The sequence below is a fragment of the Conger conger genome, chromosome 12 (assembly GCF_963514075.1).
Source record: "Conger conger chromosome 12, fConCon1.1, whole genome shotgun sequence".
Classification (NCBI taxonomy): Eukaryota; Metazoa; Chordata; class Actinopteri; order Anguilliformes; family Congridae; genus Conger; species Conger conger.
In genome coordinates, this window is record NC_083771.1 from 28,612,106 (window position 1) to 28,628,700 (window position 16,595).

The 16,595-nt window shown below is 44.0% G+C and overlaps 1 protein-coding gene across 3 annotated transcripts; it reads right to left on the minus strand.

Annotated features, from left to right (window-relative positions):
* Window positions 1-1,298: 1,298 nt before the first annotated feature.
* On the minus strand, window positions 1,299-15,652 carry gpr107 (G protein-coupled receptor 107). Of its 3 annotated transcripts, none has more exons than XM_061263562.1 (19): window positions 15,508-15,652; window positions 14,484-14,603; window positions 14,174-14,224; window positions 13,816-13,904; window positions 13,098-13,288; window positions 12,812-12,849; window positions 12,669-12,728; window positions 12,345-12,455; window positions 10,887-11,020; window positions 9,777-9,852; window positions 9,572-9,645; window positions 9,215-9,332; window positions 8,964-9,094; window positions 8,541-8,584; window positions 6,671-6,720; window positions 6,171-6,254; window positions 3,681-3,805; window positions 2,549-2,640; window positions 1,299-1,948 (listed from the first exon to the last, which is right to left on the minus strand). In XM_061263562.1, the coding sequence occupies exons 1-18, from the start codon at window positions 15,601-15,603 to the stop codon at window positions 2,550-2,552; spliced, it is 1,683 nt and encodes a 560-aa protein (XP_061119546.1). In that variant the 5' UTR covers window positions 15,604-15,652; the 3' UTR covers window positions 1,299-1,948; window position 2,549. The 3 variants fall into 3 exon arrangements, with proteins under 3 accessions (XP_061119546.1, XP_061119545.1, XP_061119547.1); XM_061263561.1 differs by having other exon boundaries at window positions 1,299-2,179; XM_061263563.1 differs by having other exon boundaries at window positions 1,299-2,640; window positions 6,671-6,717.
* Window positions 15,653-16,595: the final 943 nt, after the last annotated feature.

Sequence of the window (16,595 nt, forward strand, 5' to 3'; positions counted from 1 at the left end):
TGGTTCATGCATCAAGTCCTGAAATTATGTACACATGTATCCATATAGGCAGAGAAGTATGAGTAGCATTCCGTTAATCTACCCAGTGCTTAAGAGTAGTACACCCCCCCCCAAAAAAAGACACATAATTCTACATTCATGCATTGTCACACTCAGTTCCTGCAATATGGAGGTAATGTGTTTTGCTGGTTACCGTGACGGGCTTACATAAGCATTCTGGCTTTATTTCAGCACTGCCATATGGAAGCCAGAACACCTCCCTTACCAGCACATCTGGCCGCGGAGAAACCACACATCATTTCGATAATTGAAACGCATTGTTCCAGAAAAACAGAAATACTTACAGAAGAACCATAAAGCAAGCCACGGGTTACTGCTGGGATTTCAGGATTCACCAAAAATGCCAAACACATCAAAACATTTTAACAAATTTACAAACCATTCACAATATATTGGCAGATCTTATTCTATCCTATCCTATAACATATACATAATTCTGGACCGTTATCTTTACAGTGTATGAAATTAAACTTGAAATGTATGAAAATAAAAACTAAACTAGCAACATAATGCTATAAATTAAGCTGAGGCTGACAGGAATTGTGTATTGGTCACCAAGTACGGGACAGACTGGTCTCATCAACCTGACATGTTGACGTTCATTTTCAAAATGCCTTTTCACCCCAATCTGGAATGTCTAACTGTACTGTATTCATATTCATGAATATACAAGCAGCTGCTGCCACAGCATTAGCGAACAATTTAGGAGAACACAGACAAGCATGTACTCTCCTCCTTCTGGTTCTCAAGGGCAGGTAACTCAGCTCAAGCAGAGCAGAAACTAGAAACGTCACTGGCGCCCCAGGACCAGGGCTGCCTGCCCCCGTCCTAGAGGCCTCACCCTGGCCACAGTCCACACCAGCACAGGCCGAATATGAAACTGGAGCGAGGCCCATCCGTACTCAAGACCAGGGCGTCAAACTCCAGTCCTGGAGGGCCGCAGCGTCTACAGGTGTTTGGGGTGTTCTGGGCACCTGTGGTTAATTCAAGTCATTGATTGGTTAAAGTATCCACACACCTTGTTCTCAAGGGCTTCATGTGCAGCTGATTGAAAGGAAACCTGCAGACACTGCGGCCCCCCGGGAATTCAGTTCGACACCCCTGCTCTAGAACACAGCCTCATAAAGATGACCCACCCAGAAGCCCCTTTTCAGCAAATACATGGTAAAGAGACGACTGCTGCCACACTCACACTCACACTCACACATTTGATGAATCACTGACACCTACAATGGTGGTTTCCACAAGTCTTCTTTATGAAGTCCAAACATTCACAAGATCACGGCGCGTCTCTTTACAATTTACACATTTCAATGTTCGTTGCAGCATTTATTTTTAAATCAACAAAACAAAAGCATTGTTATTTACAAATGCAAGCCTTAAAATAATAAACTAAAGAAAAATAAGGTAGAACAAGGTTTAAAAAAAAAAAAAAAAAAAACTAAACAGAGGACACTAAACACAAGAAATCCCATACCAGAGACTGGCAGAACACCATTGTAAATAACTAATTTCAGTTAAATAGGGATTATGATTTTGCTTTGTACCGTCACATGCACGCACAAGGTAATCTTTTATTTGCAATATGACCGTCTGCCACAAGAGGGGACCCGCACACCATCAAAGCTCCCATGCCGTAGGTAGGTCAAAGGTCAGCACGATGGACCAGCCAAACAGCAGACCCAGTTTTACTCAAATCAACAGCGCGCTTGAATCGCTGCATTTCTCAGCAGGCTGATTCGTATTCACAATTTGACCACACGGTCGTTAGTACCAGCATTCCTCCAGTTTGAGAGTAGTTGGGCGTGTCCCTGAAACGCTGCCATGTCTGGTTCCAGGAGGTCGTCTAGCTCAGGGTCGCGGCTCCTGACACTTAGCGCAGCAGCAGCTGCCGGTGCCAAAAACACTGTCAACTACAGAGACCAGCCAGCAGGGAACAAATGAGTCACGCTTTTTCTTTTTTGACATTACACCAATAGTAGTAATTTAAAATGAAGTCTCCAGTGCATTGACTTTTCGCATAGAAAGTTGATGGCAGTTTCAGATGAAGCATTGGCAGCAAGGCCGGAGCTAAAAGATAAAGTGTCCGATTGCATTCTTATTGGTTACTGGAGTGTATCTGGAAATAGAAGAGATGCATGGTGGTTAACCAATCCGGAGAGAATCTGAAATACATTTATATGGGAAAAAAACCCCAAAAAAACAGTCCAGTCCAACTGCTCTTCTAAAAACCAAGCATTTTAATAAATTACGGAAGAAAACCCGAGAAAGGAAGGAGGTCCTTGTGTACATATATGCGGCCATACAGACATCAGGAAGATGACCCAGCTACTTTCTTCTGGGGTGGGGGTACCGGTGTATGCGTGTGTGTGTGTGTGTGGGGGGGGGGGGGGGTTAGCACTGGATAAGCGGTCTCGGCGTATGTGAAGCCCCCAGCTGAAAAATGTATTTGTGGCTGTTGAAGTTCAGTCCAGAGGGGTCCCGCTACCTCACGCCACGGTCTGTCGCTCGCCTGAAGGCCCGTTTGAGACCTTCTTCACCTTCTTCACCCCCTCCGTCACGCCCACCGACGTGGTCACTCTGTGGGACACGAGAGGAGAGAGAGCGCCGGTCAGCTCGAACGCAAGTAGACCGACAAGAGTGTCGACCGCACATCGACCGCACAGAACGTGTGCCCGAACCCATTAGTATGAGAGCGTGTGTCTGCAGGAGTGACTGCATGCGTGTGTGTATCCATCCGCCCACCTGTGCGTGCACGGTAGAGAGAAAGACAGACAGAAAGACAGAAGAGAGAGAGCGAGACAGTGTGCACGTGACCTGCTAAGTTTATGAGCAGTTCCCACCACTTAAAAAAAAAATATATATACGGTAATTAGCAAAAAAAATATGGTACCGACTCAGCAGAATAAGCTCACATAAATGAACCAGAATAGCACGGTCTGATTAATGTGAATAAGGTCAGCTCAGGGAGGAACAGCTCGGTAGCCAATGAAAAGAGACAAACAGAGGAGCGAGAAGCAGCCTGATTCTGCCCGTTACAATGGGGAGGGGGGGTGACAACAAGAACACAGTGTCAGTAACAGGTTATTTCTGGAAGAGCTGAGACTAAAGATGGTAACTGCTGAGGGGGGGGAAGAGAGAGAGAGAGAGAGAGAGAGAGAGAGAGAGACAGAGAGAGAGAGAGAGAGAGAGAGAGAGAGAGAGAGAGAGAGAGATGGGAGGGAGAGGGAGAGAGAGAGATGGGAGGGAGAGGGAGAGGGAGGGAGAAAGAAAAACAAGGAGAGGCTGAGATGGAGAGAAAGAGGACAAAAACAGATAGAGAATATTTTCCCTCCTTAACTATGTGTAAAGAGAAATGTCATAAATATTAAATGCTACAGTATTGACTGCTCTTAATAACCTTTATTAACTTGTTTGCACAGGCCCTCAAAGCATATAGAATGGGATGGGAAAACTAACAGAGACCAAGAGGCCAGCTGCTTTACAGCACTCTGTGACCCTTCACCTTCAGCGCGAGTGTTCTGTCGAGTGTTCTTAAATAACAACTCTAAATAAAGCTAGCCGACTCATTTGATTGACAGGTGTGCCCTGCGGGTAAGCCCGCTCCTCCAGACCCTTACACATCTTCCATCTCCAGGTCCTCGTCGTCCTCCACGGACAGGAGCAGGTACGGGTTGTAGGAGGCGGGCCGGAACTTGTGTCCCGTCAGGAAGAAGAATGCGAGCGTGGCCAACTCATCCAAAAGCTGAAAACAACCAATCAGTATATCAGTCTAACTCACCAACAAGCTGAAAGCGACCAATCATTACAACACGACATCAACCACCCTAACAAATGAAGTAAACCCATCTGGTAACTGGAAACAATTGACTCCGACACCGGAGTCAACCAATCCCGGCTGAGATACAGTTACCAAGTACAACTTCCCCCGATGTGTGCTTTTGTTGCATCGCTGCAGCTGATGGTGGAAACTTCAGCTACAAGTTACAAATCTTCTTCCGGAGGTGTTGTTAGGGAACTTGCAAAACAGATAAGCTATCCTGAAAGTCTGAATGTCAAATGCACAATTATCAGTACAGCGGATGAGCAGTTGATAGCTGATAATGAAGTGCATAAAGTTAGCCTGTGAATGTTCTTGTGTATGTGAACGGAAAAGCTAATAAAACAATAAGAAATAATACACTAAAATAAGAAAAGATGGAATGGATAAGACGGTAAGTAAAATAGCTACCAGAATAGGTAGATATTGCACATAATTATGTGCTACATGCATTATCGATCTCCCTACAGTGTATCGTAAATGGGGCATAGCTCAAGGTCAAACTAGCTGCAGGAGCAAAGCTAACATCAGCAAACACCTTTTGGGCTATTTTTTTTTTTTTTTTTTGCAAACCTTGCCATAGTTTTTTTTATTTTTTATTCCTGGCAGTTAATATTTTCCAGGACTTCAATGGAACACCGAATGATATCTTTCTCAACTCTTTGGATGTTCGAGTAAGATGGCACACCATAAAACAAACTTACTTACCGTAAATCCTCAAATTGTGGCGGGGTCTTTTATTTACTTAGGCTGCACAAAGCACAGGCCTTTATTTGGGGCAGGCTTGTATTCGAGGCAGGCCTTTATTTCTTATTAGGCTTCTGTTGTAGAATTTTATTCTTAGAAATAAAGTAAAAGGCTACACTTCAAGTGGCCCAACACTGTTCAACACTTCCTGTAACCGTTCAGAAATCAATTAGTGTAGGCTAATCAGGAACACCGTTTGGTAAGTCATAGTGTCAGTCTTAACAGACTTAGTTTATTGCAAATATTCTCAAACACAATAAATCACATGCAAGTCCAGAATCCATTAAATAACAACTTGCCAGACATGCCTTCATGAACAATAACAACTTAGCGTAGATAACAGCAAGTTAAGGATCTTTTTTTTCCTGAAGTGCGTTTTATTGTGAGACATGCGTTTCGTTTGGAGCAGCATACCGGTAGGCTATCAAAAGATTTTCGCCTTGGTTTGGGATTTAATTTACTTTTGGACTGTTTGATTCTATTGATAAATATTGGGACTGATGGGCACTGAAACCTGGGGGGCATTTGATGGTTCACTGTTAAGTTTTATGTAGTTGAAAGAGATTTCAACCCGTCTGTTTATTGCGAGCCAAGGCAGCCGCTTTCATTCATTCATTGAACGTGCGCTGTGCTGTAAATACATAGAAACCTTATTGCGTAGCCAAGTAGCCTAAATTGAGTTAATTTTTTATTTTCCCTGATTTACTTTTTATTGCCTTGCGGCAACAATTGTGTTTAAATGTATTCTGCTTCAGCCTTTGGCAAGCTACTCAGAAGTGGGCGGCAAGCGACTGGTAGCTTGAGAGCTACGTGTTGGAGACCCATATTGTAGGACAACGACTTTTCATTGGCAACAGTATTAAACCAACCAACAATATAAAATATTAAGAAGAGCTCTTATTTCATTGAGTTAAATCGAAACAATGTCTTCTAGTGCTCATGGACTGATAGCCCTACTGGTAGGCAATATTACCCCTTCTATTTGGGGGCCGGCCTTTATTTGCCCGAATCGGCCACGCCCCCGGCTATTATCCGAGGCCCGGCTTCAAATAGAATCCCGGACACAATTTGAGGATTTACTGTACCCCGGTTAAAAAGGTGCATAATCATTTTTCTATATTTCCAGTCTGAGCTTTTCCCCTTTATGCATTACTTACAACTGCATCAAGCCAAACTACTTTTTTAAGACAGCTTCAGTGATTGCACTTCCAAAAAAAACATCTGGAACTTGTGGTCACTCATTCAAGTGAATGCCGCTAGCTGAATCCATCTTTTGTTGTACATAGCAACAGTCGCTAAGAGGGCAGGACTTGTGGAAAGGTCAATTTATTTATTTATGTATCAACACATCTATTACGCTGCCAAACAAAAAACCAACCAACCAACCTCATCCAAGAGCTTAACACATAATAGAACACATCACCACCACAGCCATCAGCAAGGCAACCATAAGAAAACTATTTACGCATCTGTAGATTATCAGATTTATACATCAATTAATCAGTCAATCAACTCAACGATAAACCGAACAATTTGCTCTTACCTGGTAGAGCCACTTCCACTGGAAGGGAACAATGAACTTTATCAGGATAGCAATGATGCGGGTGAAATATATATAGCACACAATCTGAAGGAAGAAAAGAAGGGGGGTGGGGGAGAGGGAGAGAGAGGGTTAAACACGCTCAGTCATCTTGCTTCTGCAGGCCCCAGAGCAGCCATGCTCATAGCGGCCATAGATGGGACTCTCAGGACAGGCACAGAGTAAGGCCCTGTATAACTTCACACCCTGCACAGGCACAAGAAGGTGCGGCGGGGGGGTTAATGTGGCATAGGTGCTGTCGTGTAGGCGAAGGGGAAAATGCTGTTCCTCACACAGTCTGTGAGACGGGGGCTGGGGGAATTAAGACAGCGAGAGGTGAAATCCAAAGAATGAAGCAACAAAGGCCCACAGCCAAGCATGTGACATTTAAGGCTGTGGGTGTGTGTGTGTGTGTGTGTGTGTGTGTGTGTGTGTGGGTGGGTGGGTGGGAGGACGCCTCTTACCATCACATAGTAGTGTCTGAAGAGCTTGAGTTGAGCCAGGTTAATGGCTGCTAGAGAAAGACAAAAGGTCAATGCTCAATGCATTAATGGCATTTGGCAGATGCTCTTATCCAGAACGACGTACAGTTGATTAGACTAAGCAGGAGACAGTCCTCTCCTGGAGCAATGCAGGGTTAAGGGCCTTGGTCAAGGGCCCAACGGCTGTGCAGATCTTATTGTGGCTACACCGGGGATCGAACCACCGACCTTGCAGGTCCCAGTCAAGCATCTTAACCACTACGCTACAGACCACCCGTTCATTTATTACAAGTTGCAGAAACTTGTTCTGTCAAGGAAAACACACATGCACTATGGGGCCTGTTCATTAAAAGAATAGGCTCTTTCTTGAATGAATCAAACTAGAAGCAACTGCACATAAGCTGTAGAGGGGTTTTGCTGTAGCAACACATCCTTTTTCATGAATCCGGTTGCTTGCGTACCCTTTCCACACATGCTGTGCAGCGCCTGTAACTGTTATGCTATGATGCCTGGGGGTAATTTAATTTCCCATTCTTACAATCGGTAAAATAACACGACACGTGTGTGTGTGTGTGTGTGTGCGTGTACTGTATGTGCGCATCAGACCCATCCCTGTTCAGGCTCCTGGTTCAAAAACACCCCTGACTGAAACAAAGCAATATGGGTTATATTTACACCTATTCACGTTACAGACACTTTTAACCAAGGAAACTTAGCTCACAGTGGAGAATACCACAGAGTGCCAATAACCATGGTAACTACATGTACCAGAAATTAATAGCTTAATGCAATGTATATTTAGTGAGCCAACTGGACACAAACACAACAAAAGACAAGTTAAATTGCACATTTCACAGAATGTTCTAACTACCAATTATTATGATGGAATACTGATGCTTTGAATAAAATAAAACAACCATTTAATCAGGCATTACATGAACATAATGAACTTCGATTTCAGGCCATTAGCCTCAAAATTCTGTATTAAGTCAGAAAGAGAATTATGCTGGAAGAGAAGAAACAAAGGCAATAGCCTGTGGCGTAGTGGTTAAGGTGCATGACTGGGACCCGCAAGGTCGGTGGTTCGATCCCTGGTGTAGCCACAATAAGATCCGCACAGCCGCTGGGCCCTTGAGCAAGGCCCTTAACCCTGCATTGCTCCAGGGGAGGATTGTCTCCTGCTTAGTCTAATCAACTGTAAGTCGCTCTGGATAAGACGCCATTAATGTAATTAATGTAATTAATGTAAGATACAGGAACACACTAAGAGCATGTCTGGAGAAACAAGAATCTAATGCTCTACGTCTGAGAACCAGAGGTAGCAGTCCAGGTGAATAAAGTAAAAGTCCTCCCCAGTATTTTGTTCTGGTCACCTGGATTCGCCAATTAGCACAATAATTCAGCCAGGAGGCAGAACTAATTAGTGGAATGAGCTGGGCCCGACTTTTACTTTCAGACCCCTGGACAGTCCATTTACAGGCTTGGCAGAAGGTGCTCATAGATAGCACCCTATATCCCTCCACAACAACTACCCCCGAGTCTGCAGTAAGAGCCTTCATCAGAGTTAGGCTAAGGTCACGCTGTTAGCCCGCGTGGCTCTATTACTGCATGGGAAGAGGGGATTAAGCCCTCCCTGCAGGGACGGCAGGGCACAGGTGTCATAGGGGTCAAATTCTTACTTGCGGGGGGGGGGCACTACCTTAACTGGTTAATTAAAACAAACTATGTAATGTATGTACTTCTCTGAAGGATACATGGTTGTCAAGAAAACTAAAACGCAGCGTGTATGTGAGAGACAAGCAGAGCGAATGCCAGACCAGGACTCCACATCAGAGCCGGACGCAGGACTTACCTTTCCCATCTGTAGCAGAGGCCTCCTGCAGGTGTCTGATGGACCTGCAGGGAGAACAGGGACCGGGGGATCTGAGCTAAATTGACCCGCATCTGCTTTACACAGTCACTACATTCCTTATGCACTGCCAGGGAGATATTTGCAGTCTTTTGTTAAAATCACTGTTCATTACTGGTCAGACTATTTGTTGAAAATTGTATAGTGATAATTGTTCATGGATAATTGTTCAAAGAACAGTAACGGCTTTGCATATTTCCACAACGGACCATCAACAAACTTTACAGAACTGTGCTACTCTTTAATGTTAATTTCATCAGATGTGTCCTGGGATCAGCAGCCCTTTCTACGAGGTGACGAGGCATTTTATTCCGGAGAGGAATGCGCTGCTATACTGGCATATTACTGCAGTGCAGAAGTACCCACCAGACCACAGGGAACAGGATGGCTCCACAGCAGAGGAGGTCCACCAGGAACAGCACCTCCTTCCAGAGCCCGTACTCGGTGGTGCCCTCCTCCGTAGACTCGATGATGATGTAGGCCACGTTGGCCAGGACCTGCGGACAGAGGGGCAAGCGGGTAACCATGGAGAAGAACGGGTTGACGGGGGTACTCGGCGACAGGTAACCACGGAGACGAGCGGGCAGACAGGGAGACTCAGCGACCGATGGGCTCACCTGCAGGGGAATGACGATCATGAAGATCTTCTTGTCCTTGTCGGACAGGATGTGCTTGACGAAGGCCCACCCTGTCCCGATCAGGGCGATGGTGATGAACAGCAGCGCCCCCTTCAGGCTGAAAACATAACAATACCTTATTTATGGTTCCAGTGTTCTATTCAGGATTATGTGCAAGTATCAGTCTAAAGCAGGGGTGTCCAGCCCTGGTCCTGGAGAGACACAGGGTCTGCAGGTTTGTACCAAGTAAAAGAAAACCAGAACAAAACATGCAGATGCTGCAGCCCTCCAGGACCGGACTTGGAGACCCCTGCACTCGAGTGCAGAAGGTCACAGGCCACAGAGAGGCGGACTCACAGGTGGGTGATGTAATACACCACGGCCCAGCCCTCTATGGGAAAGCCCTGATTGGATATGTAGTAGTAGTCAATCTGGAACACAGAAACAGCTCACAGTAAAAAGAAGGGGGGGGGAGATGAGCGCACTCTCACAGGATAAACAGTGCTACAGGTCACAGTGTGCTATTTAGATAGTTAAGGGTGAGGAAAGAGGCCATACTCACAGCGTGGAACACCAGGGACAGAGACTTGGTGAAGGGAAGAGCGGCCATAAGCCAGTGGATCTTATACACGTCAGCTCTGTGGAACAGGGAGGAGATCAGAGCAACGTCAGACACAACCGCACAGGCTATGTAAGGGAGTCCCATCTAAAAACAGCCACAGGTGTACTGCGAAAATCACTGGGCATCTGCCGCCCTCTACTGGAGCTCTGGGGTAAAGCAGGCATTCACTGTGACTGAGGACAGTAATTAAAGAAAAATCTTGCCTCAGCAGAAGACACATCATATTTCATACAGTATTCTCAATTCAGGATGAATGCAAAGGAAAATAAAAACATCATGCCTTCAGTCACTACATATAAAAGTGACTGACAACTTCAAAACATAAATACTTCAGAAATGCAGATATTCTGATAAAAACAAAATGCACTCAGTACACAGGAACAAAAATGCCCAACCCGCGATCAGCGAAATATTGTGTGCGTGTGCGTGAAATACATTTTGGCTACCATATTCATTGACTCAGTAGCCCAGTGGACCAGCGCAAATTATTTTAATCTAAATACCCTGGGTAACGTCAAAGCAAGACCACGGTGGACATTAACATTCAGCCATTTTAATGCTTTGTAATCACAGCACTTCATAGTTTCATTATCTCTAGAATAGAGCTTTGATAAATAAATAAAGCTTTGATCAAACTGTGTCTGTAGCCCATCGGTCAACTGAGGCCAGAACATTATAGGGTAGAACGTGGATAACCGTCCTGTGCTTATTCACGTATTTTGTTCCCGGCGTTTGTGGTAAAGAACACCCAGAGAAAATGCAGTGCAACACCTTTAAGTGGGTCTACTGTTGTAAAACAGGGTTCAGGCACCAAAAGATAAAACGCATCAAAACACATCCGTCCGTCCCTCAAAATCAGCATTGGAGAATGCATAACAAAACAATTTAAAAGCATAACTCCGAGCCAATTCGGAAGCACAGGAAAAGAAACGCATACTCAGGATGAAAGCCATTTAGAACAGACCATTTGGATAGCAGTGACATACAAAAGAAACGCTAAAGCAGTGTGTAAATGAGTAACGCCCAATCCCACAATGCCCCGGGGCTGACCTGTGCGTGCGGAGGACGTGTACCCAGATCGTGCCGATGAGGAAGAAGAAGACGGACATGATGATGTACAGCTTGGGCAGCGGGATCTCCCCGGCCGACAGGAAGCTGTCTGGGTTCTTCTCCTCGATGTTGATCTGAAATTCAACCCCAAACTCAACACCTCTCCCATGTCTACAACAGCCTGTCAATTTAGAGCCAGACTGGACCAGACATTTCCACACGTCATTTTTTCTACTATAAATCAGTAGGCTTACATGCACACAATAATGTCACTATTGTTATACTCAGATTAGGGTATTCAATTAAGCCGTTTACATTAAGTGGATTTACAATAACTGGATTTCATCAACCTCCAAGGTTACACTAGCGCTACAGTTAGTCGGTGATTTTTTCCCACTTTAAAAACGGAAGCAGCTACCAAACTTCTACACTGAAACTAGAACAACGGTCACATTCTGCCAGCCGGTCTGCACGCGACACCCGCTCCAGACACGACATGCCGTACGCATAACACTGAAAGGCATGCGATTGAAGCGCATACAAGGCACAGTAATATCGCAACTGCTGCACACAAACACGTGGTGTGTAGCCACAGCCAAACCGACACAGCCTTGCACTGCTAGACAAGTTATAGCTTCCTCTCCTTGGAGGGGGGAAACAGACGGGCAGGACACTCATGTTCTGGCACAGTGTCCGGGTTCTCGGGGGCGTGCTGGCTGGGTTCTCGAGGGCATGCTGGCTGGGTTCGAGGGCATGCCGGCTGACTCCATACTTGCACATATGGCTGTGCGCAATGCCAAGCATATGCTTATGGAAATGGACTATACTGAAATAAATACTATCAAGAGGAGAATCGGATGCCATTTAACAATTTCTAAATGTAAATAGTTTTAAAACCCGTTTAACTCATAACACACTGCTGTCTTTTGGTCTCTCCTTGTAGCAAACTGCAGGCAGCATATTAATTTAGACCAGTGATTAGGCTCGACCTGGACTACCTGCCAAACATAAATTTAATCACCACCTAGCATCCAATCAGAGTTGAGTATTCACCCAGAGCATGGGATAAGTTGAAATAAATACTCTCAAGATTAGAAAGGGTTTTGCGCCATTTGCCAACATAAGGGCAAAGATACAAATTATTTCAGCTTGCATGTCTTGCACTAACTGTAAATATATATATATAAAATTTTCCACAATGCAGTGAAATCTAGTCATTATCATTTATTAAGCATCCACCTATTTTCCTTATATGCAGCCGATAGCGTATATATGGGTACTGGTCAGGGGTACTACACAGTAAGGTCATTACACATGGGACTACATAGTTCAGGCATGAGTTTTCAGATGTAGTGCTCAGATGTGCCCATTGGGAAAACTGCCAGCGATTCAGACAAAACCCCTCTCAACCTGTCAATACAGGAAGCGTGAAACTGGAAGCGTTGGGCGGGAGCTTACTTCGATGCTGAAGCGGAGCATTGCGCTGGTCGGAGGCTCCTTGCTGTAGCAGTTGTGAAAGTACAGGTTGTAGAGGCCCTGCTGGTCATCCGTGCTGACGTTAAAGTAAAACTGTGACAGGAAAGACAGGCTTCTATGAAATGCATTATACAAATAACTACTCCACATTATACATACTACTCCAGTCACAACTACAACTACAGCTAATGATGATAATAATAATAATAATAATAATAATAATAACAACAACAATTATTATTATCATCATTTATAAATCTTAATAAAATCGACTTTATAAAGATGCAAAGTGTTCCCGCAGCTCACCTGGAAGGAGTAGACTCCATCCCTATTCTGCAGAGGGTAAGACACCTCAGACTTACTTGCCTGTGAAAAAAAACACCGAAACAAGAGTGAAAAATTCTGCCTCACAGACCAACAAGCACAGTGACAGATTCACAGATACTCGCCTCGGAAGCATCTCGTTTGGATTTACTTCCAGCTGCATCTGTGAAAGGGAAAAAGGTACAGTATTAGGACCCTGGGCAGGCAGACACTGCAAGCTGAAAAATCTCATCTAAGAGAGACCATTTAGCAATAAAGTGGACTTATTAAACTGTACACCACAAGCCATGCAAGCCACTTTAGATAAGAGCGCCTGCTTTTATAGTGGCGTCTGCACTCACACAAAGATAAGACCATCTACCAACATCAGTGAAGAGGGACCCACCTGCAGGAAAAGGGAGGATTGTGTACCTTTTGCTTTGGCCGTGGGCTGAGGTTTGGTTTCGGGTTCAGGTTTAGGTTCGGTTACAGATCCCGGTTTGTTCTCGTCCCCCGTCTGCGGACCCTTGCCCTTTGTGTCCAGGGGGCCCTGGAGGGGCTTGGTCAAGCCCGAAAGGATGTTGGGGAAAAGGTTCTCCTCAGCTGAGGTTTTCATCCTCACTCTGCATTCACAGCACACACACACACATCATTTCAGTAGGTGCAGGGTGAAAGTGGAATAAGAGTTCCAGGAGAAGTAGCTGTGGTTGTGTTCAAACAGACCGACAGTGCAGCCAGATGCCAACTATGGCTGCAGAAAAAGTAAGATTCTGCAGTGGATGAACTGAACGTAGGCCAGTGACAGTGCTAACACGAAGGTGCAGAGAAAGTAATGAGCAATAGCACATACCCTATAGACCCACAAGATGTTCAACACCATAATCTTAATAGGTAAAGGGAAAGACAAAACACGCCAATGATTCATTATGAAATGTAACTAAGTGGATGCGATCAAGGACAATACAGTAACACTATCAGGAATACAGCCATGGAAACTTATATTATCAACCAAAACATCATGTCTTACTGACGCAGACGACAGGCTTAACACAGGAGCCAAGTACAGAATCGGTGGGAAGAACAATCTGTTCTTGCAACAAAATCTGTTTCTTAATCCGTAGGCCACACCCAACGCTTTGAAGAGACTCACACATTGTTACGGAAGTCGATTAGCAGCAGGGCAACAGCCACGTCACTGCTGGGCAGCTTCTTTAGAATGCAGTAGTCAATCTCTTCATCCTACGGCACAGAAACGCGTATTAAACCACAGCAACCTTCAAAAAAATGGCATCTGTCCGGTCAGCTCATTTCTGTAGAGTCACTCAACCCACCAAATAAATAAAACAAAAATGTATAGCGGTTATTAAGAGGGGAATTGAAAATGACGTTATGGGGTTCAGAGGAATACTGTATTAGGGAATAAAATTCCAAGGAATCTGGCCATACTTGGTATGAGCAAAGTTTGATTTTAAAGGGCTGATGCAATAGCTAGTTAGATCAGTACTCACCAAATAGGTTGAGAATCCATTACTGCTGGTCCTATCAAGACTGAATCCAATCTTTAAAAGAAACAATAGATCTGCTCTTACGAATTCACTCCCCCACACAAACACATATGGCACGACAGTATGCAGTTAATGCAAAAACCTTTCAGAAAACTTAACATTTCTAGTTCACAACCATATATTAATGTGCACCATGTTTTTGTCAATATAGATCAACTAGAATGTGAGTTAGTAACTAGGTTAATACACTAGGGAAGACCAACAGGGGCTAATTTCCAATCCATTTTGTGTGCGAGTACGGGACTGATTTTACCGTAGAGCTGTCGATATTTCCAGGACTGTCACTCAGGGACAGCCGACTCATATTCACGGCCATGTAACCATCCTTGTAGAACCCGAAGGTGTTCAAATGCACCTTCCGTCGGACGTCATCCTGGGAGAAATGGCCGCAGTTTACAAAACGACTTTCCAACTGACCAAAAAATAAGTTTATTTCCATACAGCATAAGTAAGCCTCCTTTCAGCGCAATTCTTTATGGAGCTGTTTTGAACGGACCTAGGTATAGTGCATTGGGTAGGTACATGTGAATTATCTGACAAGAAATCCCTCCCGGACAGGAAAACGACCATCTATTTTTAACTACCATCCATGCGTTTCCATGCTCGGTGGTTGCAGCACTAACTTCCCAAATTAGTATTTGTCAATGCACAACCCTCAGATTAACCAGAATCTCTTAATAACCAGCTAGTAAGTACTTTGCTCACCTGTTAGTCATCCTATTAATACACGGCTTCTGCACAACACCGCTTTAGCCAACGCCTGCTAAGTTAACCATCAGTCTCCCTGTACATGTCATACAATAACTTACAATTAGAAATAAATTTCGCTTGGGATGGACATTTGTGAAATCTTAACGTGAGACGATAGTCGATAGTTTGATAAAAACATTACATAATTTGTTGGGAGTTTAAAATAACAAATAGCTGTTCTAGTTCACTGAATTAATGAAACGTTATACCAGCTACCGAGCTGACTAGCAAGTCACCTTCATTTCACATTAATTACTGGCATGAGGATGTCTAACATTAAGATATGATTTTGAGAGGCACATACGCCCCACGGTACACACAAAATCATAATGTCAGACTTTTATATCTCGCTAGCTACCTATCGAAGCGAAACCACGGTTCAAGCAGCTGCATCAAACAGTGGGATACCCTGAGTGGCTAAAAAAGCGTAGCTAGCTAGTTAGCTGCAAATATCACAAATCATATCTACCGAGGCCGACAAGCTCATTTTGTAAGAATAACCACTATCCTAGCTAGTCTTACCATACCTTAAGTACGAGATGGTGTAGCCTGCAGTAGCTTTCTGTAATGAATATAAAAATGACCAAAACACAAGTAAACATCCATCTTTTGTCGGTCGCCATGTTTAGGTTTAAACGATATCCCCAGCCTAACTTCCGTAAGTAAGACAGGAAAGCACGCCCTCTAAGCACGACCTCGGCCAATCGAAGCTTTGAACGGTAGTGAAACTCCGGATGTAAGCCTATACTGCGCATGTCTGTGCGGTGAGAGCAAAACATTTTAGCTCACCAATGAAATTGAACGAGGAATGTGTTTTGAAGGCAAAATAAAACTTCAATATTAATATTAAATCTTTAATTTGAAAAGCACATTGTGAACACATTTTTTAGTCATACGTACAGGAAATACATAATCGTATCTTTCCCGCCATATAAAGTATATGAAGAAATAACACTTGCTTCGCAAATTGCTTTGCAGCAAGCATCCCATTGGGCCAAATGTATCAGCTGAACTGGTCAGGGCTGTCTATAACTGCAATGAAATGTTCCAGTTCCACTGCATTCCATGTAGTTGTATGACAAAAAAATGTTATGTCATAAAAATGTTTGTGTCCAACTGCATAAAATCTAGCTCAGGGATAGAACACCTTGCTTTCCATAAGCACGGTCTTTAATTTAAGAAAATGTTCATGAAAATATTATTTCAAAGTGGCCAGTGCTACTCAACTCCAGGTCCTGCTCCGGCCATGCAGTTCACCACCATTTTTTTTTTTTTTTGCCAATTATTTTACCTCCTTGATTCAGGAAGTGAGTCCATTAGTGAAATCAGGTTGTGTTTTGCATGGCTGAAGTGAAAAACAAAGTGATTAAAACAATCTAGTGATTAAAAACATATTTGGAGGATAAACTAAACTACTAAGTTTGTCCAGAATCACATAAAATCTGTTTTAAGGCAAGACACATTTTCTAAGTAAAAACAAACGACACACACACACACACACACACACACACACACACACACACACACACACACACACACACACACACACACACACACACACACACACACACACACACACACACACACACACACACACACACACAGCAGTTGTACG